Source organism: Plectropomus leopardus, chromosome 21, assembly GCF_026936395.1.
Source record: "Plectropomus leopardus strain MGB_pleo_1.0 chromosome 21, ASM2693639v1, whole genome shotgun sequence".
Classification (NCBI taxonomy): domain Eukaryota; kingdom Metazoa; phylum Chordata; class Actinopteri; order Perciformes; family Serranidae; genus Plectropomus; species Plectropomus leopardus.
This window is the reverse complement of record NC_142196.1, coordinates 6,193,145-6,199,144: the sequence shown is the minus strand read 5'-3', so window position 1 is coordinate 6,199,144 and position 6,000 is coordinate 6,193,145. Positions and strand designations below refer to the sequence as shown.

Here is a 6,000-nt window from a genome sequence, read left to right as displayed (position 1 = left end):
AACTCCAGCTCCGCACATGATTCATAAGTTTGAAATTGATATGAATCTTCTGGTGTCATTTTTGGAAAGACAGCAGAAAAGCTATCCACCAAAAATGTTGACCTATTCCTTTGAATTTCAAAAAGAAGAGCTAAAAGAGCTCAAATTCAGGGAAATTAGAGCACTAAATATAAAAGCATGTAAATAAATCTGCATGTGAAAAGGAAACTTTAAGCAGCCACACAAAAAGAAAACATGTTTCCCTCTTTGTTTGTTGAAGTGACATGCTTTTCCTTTACACAGTATCAGTTTTGACATCGGTAATGTCGCAGAGGCCATAAAGCTTGCTGCATGGAATTAAAGAGCCATTAATCATTGAGAGTTTATTTGCTCTGAACGGTTTGGAGACAGTGGCTTCCTTCAGCTCCGAGTTCAGCTTTTTTTGGAGGAAGCTGCTTCTTCAGAGTAATAAGTTCACTCATCTACTCTCCTCCATCCGCGCTCTGCCACTGACCCCCGCTAACAGCTGGTAGCGTTTAAACTTCAAAGAGTGATGAAGATTTTCAACCACATATTTTCAATGTTTTGCTAATTTTCTATTTTAGCACGTGGCTGATATTAATGATGAAAGTCCCTTGAGATTTTGTGGCAGCCTCTGTGGTTGAGTGCTGAGCATCTGAGCTAACTGGGACCAGGACAGTGGGATCAGAGAGACAGAAAGGCTGACAGACATGCAAGAGGCCAGCAGTGTTTTACTGAAACCTGCTGTGCAAAACGCTGTCAAGCCTGACATGGCCTGTTTATAATAAACAGGAACAGAAGACAAAAGAATCAGACGAGCAAGAATCAGCTGCAATGAGGTGCAGACACACACACACACACACACACACACACACACACACACACACACACACACACACACAAACACACACCATAACTATTGCATTGTCTAAATATGAACAGGTTCATACTTGTTTTTTGGGTTTCTTCTCAACATGTTTTCATGCTATAATGTTCAAAAAACGATTATTTTTTGTTGCACTGTCTGCCTGAATATACCTGTATTCACATTCTGTCTTTAACACTACGTTTTTGCATCTGTCTCTTTAAGACTCTCTGTCTCCTTAGGCTGCTTTGATTGGTCATTGTTACCTGGTCTTCCACATCTGTGCTCTTTGTGTTTCTGCACTATAATTGCATCCAAAAAATGATTGTAATGGCACTATAGCAGCACTTCTTACATTTATATAGTGTACTTGTGACATCACAACTTCAAGGAAGTCCTGGCGGCTCATTTAAAGGCACAGTTTCTGAATATGGACTGTATCCATTTCTTTTTGGATTGAGTGCTTTGATACTTTCACAGTTTTTATATAGCACTTATACCTGCTCTAAAATAAACAACGACATGGAAAATTAGACTTTGATAATATGGGACCTTTAAAACAGATATTGAGCAACAAAAACAACTTTTGGGAAAAAACAGAAAATTGCTGCATTTTCCCAAAAATCCTTTATTGAAGCGTTTTACAGGTAGTGCTGACTAAATGCCATGCAAGTACTTTGACACAGAGATGATCCCAACTCACAAAATATCTTTTTTTTTGTTTTTACAGACAAAAATAATGAGCTTGTTTGTAAAATATATCACTTACAATAAATACTCCTACCAAATCCAAAATGACTATAAATAAATTGTGAGTAATGTGGAAAATCCTGACATAATTCATTCTTTTACAAAATAACTGCAATGGAGACAGGACACACTATTGTATTCATAATTGTTGCAGACATTTCTTATCCACTCATGATAACAGTGCTTGAATTTATGAGTTCATTTTATCGTGTGGTATTTATACAAAACATTTGTGCAGACTCCCCATGTTCCACTCTGCTGCTGCACAACTGACAGCAACCTATTCTGTTTGTCTAAATGTCTCATTGTGTACAGACTGTATAAGAGGAGGTTGAGCAACCCAAGCAGATGTGGGTCTTGTTTAGATATTGCGGTCTCGTGCAGATTACTTTAGGAATGTTACTGCAGAGAACGCCGTGTGTTTCACGCTGAACAACGTATGGGGCATTTGGCGTGAGATCAAACACAGAGAAAGAGCGTTTATTTTTTATCATGGCAGTCAGTGAGGGAGAAGAGGGCTTCCTAAAATGTTTGTATGAACTCGTGATGAGGTAGTTGATGGAGACGCGGAGCTGGGGATAAAAGTTTGACGCTAGAACGGAAGCAGGAGCGCAGATAAACACACACTCATCAGTCACGATAAAGCATTTTATTCTTTCACAGATACAACATATTCGAAACACTTGTGGTCATTACATTTGTAATACTTTTCTCAGACATTTTATTTGAAGCTATATTCAAACGCATTTAAAACAAACTCTGAAGTCAGTGTACAACAAAACTATAACTGCTGAGGTGGATTTTTGCAAAGTCCCTATTGGATTTTCAGAGATGTTACTATTATTGACTGTCAGTAAAATAACAGGGCCTTTCTATTAGACAGAGCCAGTAGTCGGATGTTGCGCACACAGCCTGCAGCAGCTTCCTGGAGCATCTCATCTTCGGAGCCCATGATGTGGATGAGGGGCTGCAAGAGTACAAAGGAAGGTTACAGTTACAGCATTATAGCCTGCACATTAGAACAGTTATTTTTTCCATTTCCATTGTGAAAAGTTGTGGTTGTTACCAATAGAACTGTTGGGGTACCTAGTGCATTGATCTGGAACTAAAAGCTGGAGCTAGACACAAAGTAGTCCGTTGATTGGCCAGTAGAAAACTGTCACTCTTGCTCGGGGCTAAGCTGTGAATAACAACAACCCTGACCACATTTAAGAGTGCTGTCAACAGTGGAAGCTTTAAATGGATCTAGGGTCTAGGTGCATGTCGGTAGGGGTTACTTTTGGATCTAAAGGCACTGTGCTTGTGAGGTACGTAATATATTACCTCACACCTTTATACCTGCCTGAAGTTTCACAGGGGTATACAGTATATAGCTGCATAAGTTTTCTGCATCCCCCCAACAGCGAGTGCGCTACTTACTCTCAGATTTTCAGACTAATAAATACACAATAGAAAAATACCCTCGTACCTATTTTCCTTAATAATCAGAGATACAACTGTGCACCTTTGATTACAACTTTTTCTCATTCACAGAAGGCTGACAAGGCTTAATTGCCTCATTATCTCCACATAAAACACACTTAATTTAAACTAAACAAAAAAAAAAAAAAAATGTAAAATGTAAATGTAAAAAACAGGCATCTGAGCTGAAAGACACTGTGACACCCAGTAGTCAAGGGATAAGTGACAGGACTGTAAACAGTCAGTCACTTATCCCTTGACTACTGGGTGTCACAGTGTCTTTCAGCTCAGATGCCTGTTCCACCAGTTGAGACCAGAGACTGAGCTCTGGTGGGGCGTGCTGTGCACCAATACATTGAGTTTAATTGAAAGAGGAGCACCTGTATTATGACAGTATTGAAAAACATACCTTTGGCATTTCTAAATACCCTGGTATACCTTAACGCTATGATACCGCAAAAGCCTAAAAGGTACTTTAAACATTTTTGGGAGAAACTTGGCTTAATACACCTTACATCTTAATGCCCAAACAGGTAGCTTGCTGCACAGGTTGCCATGTCAGCAGCTGTCACTGCATGCTACCACCAGCATGGCCTGCAAAGATACAGTGGCTGTGTGGCGATAAAGCTGCACGTGTCCCTCTGTGTATGTATGCATGTGTGTATCCAGTGTGTGTGTGTCCCACTTTACCCTTCCAAAACCTTGCCTCAGCAAAGGGGTTACAGCTGCGAGCACACATGCTTCTGTAAGTTTGTTCAGATGAAAGTCGTGCAGGGGGAAGGCTCGACATTAAAAACCTGAGCATGAACCGCACCACTTGACAGCCTTTCCGCCGCTCCAAAGGTCAGATTATATCCGACTATTAGTGGCTTGTGTAATGGATCTCGTTAGATCTTATTGCAGAACAAGGTTTTTTCGCCCTCCAGAAATCTCCAGCTTTGGAAGTTTATTTTTTGGTTACATAAAACTGAACGTTTAAAAGATTTTTTTGTCCGTTCAAAGGGTTGCTTATAATGCAGAAATAAGCAAAAAAAGGAACATACTGGATATACGGGATACCACTGAGTGGCATGTGTTTTGGAGGGGTGAGCTTTTTTTCCCTGTTTTATCTAGAACAAAATCACTACATTATGTTTGTGGGCGGCTGTGGGGTTGAGTCAAAATAAAAGTAAATGTAAGCATAAATACTTTGGTGCTACGGACGAATCTAAATTTGTTCAATGTGTGCTCCTTGGTAAAATCACAATGGTGTGCCACTGAGGTTTCCTAAGCCACATTTGCAATTATTTTGGATCGTCTTGTTTACATCCATAATGAACCAACGGCAACATTACATCCCTCAACTAAGCACTTAAGGACTCCCTGCTCCTAAACATAATGACGCTTTGATAAATACACTAACTGCTGAGACGTCTGAGGCACTTTTAAGCCCCATATATCAAGGCCTTGTTCGCCACTGCATGAAAAGGGATTTTGACAAAGATTTCTTTAACAAAGATCATGCTGCAGCAGGCTTACGAGTGGTGTTTGAACACCATTTGGAATGTTTCCGTGGTTTCGGCGCAGCAATGTCACATCACTGAGCAACACAGAGGACAATATCGAGACTGTCACTGTCAAAGGAAAAGATCCAAGAGCTAAGCCCCTTAAAATCCAACATCTAGCCACTGATTCACATTTAGTTTAAGGCAGCAGAATGATGTGAAAAGCCTCTGGCTAATCTCCACTTTCTCAATTTTCTCTCCCTCTTATTCAAACGCTCCTCTCCTGTTAAGCACTGGCTCTACATGTCAACAGAGAAAGTGATGAGATTCCTTTGTCGATTTCACACAAATGAAATGTCACTCTAAATGTGAAAACTTATCAATAACATGGTTCAACAATAATGCCATATTCACACTCTGAGCAACACAGGAACAGCGTGGCCTGCTACGCTGTCGCAGAGTCGGCGTTGAAGTGTTTGTTGATGTAGTTATGTCATCACGGGCTGGTTTGTTTCTGCTATATGCCATAAAGCACCTCGACTGAACATCATCTAAAGTTTGTTTTTGGTCAAAAAATATCTATGCATTTGTACAACATCAGAGTCCTATATTCACATTACATTTTGCCACCCCATTGCATCCTTGTGTGCACTGCAATACACAGAAAGTTAAGCTTAATAACCAAGGCTGTCAGATGACTTTTACTTTAAATCACAATTAATCACAGTATTTTAATAATTAAGCACGATTAATTGCATTTTGAATCACGTTGCAATTCCATTATTTTGCATTTCAAAACAGTTTTGAAATCCATATTGACAAGGTAAAGCAATTCTTTGCAGACTGTCTTGATAAGAATCAAATGTCAGCAAAAAACTGCATGGGACTAGCATAAAGTGGTCATGTCTGTAAATAGGAGACTTATGGTTGCCAATAGAACCCATTTTTATTCAGATATCTGGAGGTCAGAGGTCAAGAGACCCCTGTGAGATGGCCATGCAGTTTTTCCATTGCCACATTTTAGCCCAAATTTAGCATATTATTTAGCCCCCTTCCTGATTTGCTAGCATGACATGGTTGGTACCACTAGATTGCTTAGTCTTCTAGTTTGAGATGATACCAGTATATGCACTTTAAAATCAGCCTGGGACAGCCTCTTAAAAATAGGACTGTTGGCCGGTGATGATTGTGAATAAAGAAAATAAAAAAAAAACAAAACAACGCATTATGAACAGACCTTAACTGTATCGCGATTAACACATTAACACTGAAAGCCCTGTAAATAACACAGCACCAAAGCTAGAAATAAAAACATATGATTGGTTGAAAAGGTTGCTGCCAGCTCAACTTTTGTTTGTAGGGCATCCCGCCCATCAGCAGCGACAACTGTTGAGCATCAGTTTATGACGTCAGGTGACCAGCTTCCGTTCAAAATAAAGT

The 6,000-nt window shown here is 39.8% G+C and overlaps 1 protein-coding gene across 1 annotated transcript in view; it reads right to left on the bottom strand.

Moving 5' to 3' along the window:
• Nucleotides 1-2,249: 2,249 nt before the first annotated feature.
• The window catches only part of odad2 (outer dynein arm docking complex subunit 2), a 57,089-nt gene continuing 53,338 nt past the window's right edge, over nt 2,250-6,000 (bottom strand). The window contains exon 22 of the mRNA XM_088072341.1: nt 2,250-2,582. Within this exon, the coding sequence (XP_087928467.1) occupies nt 2,466-2,582 (117 nt within the window). The 3' untranslated portion in view covers nt 2,250-2,465. The remainder of the gene's footprint in view (nt 2,583-6,000) is intronic.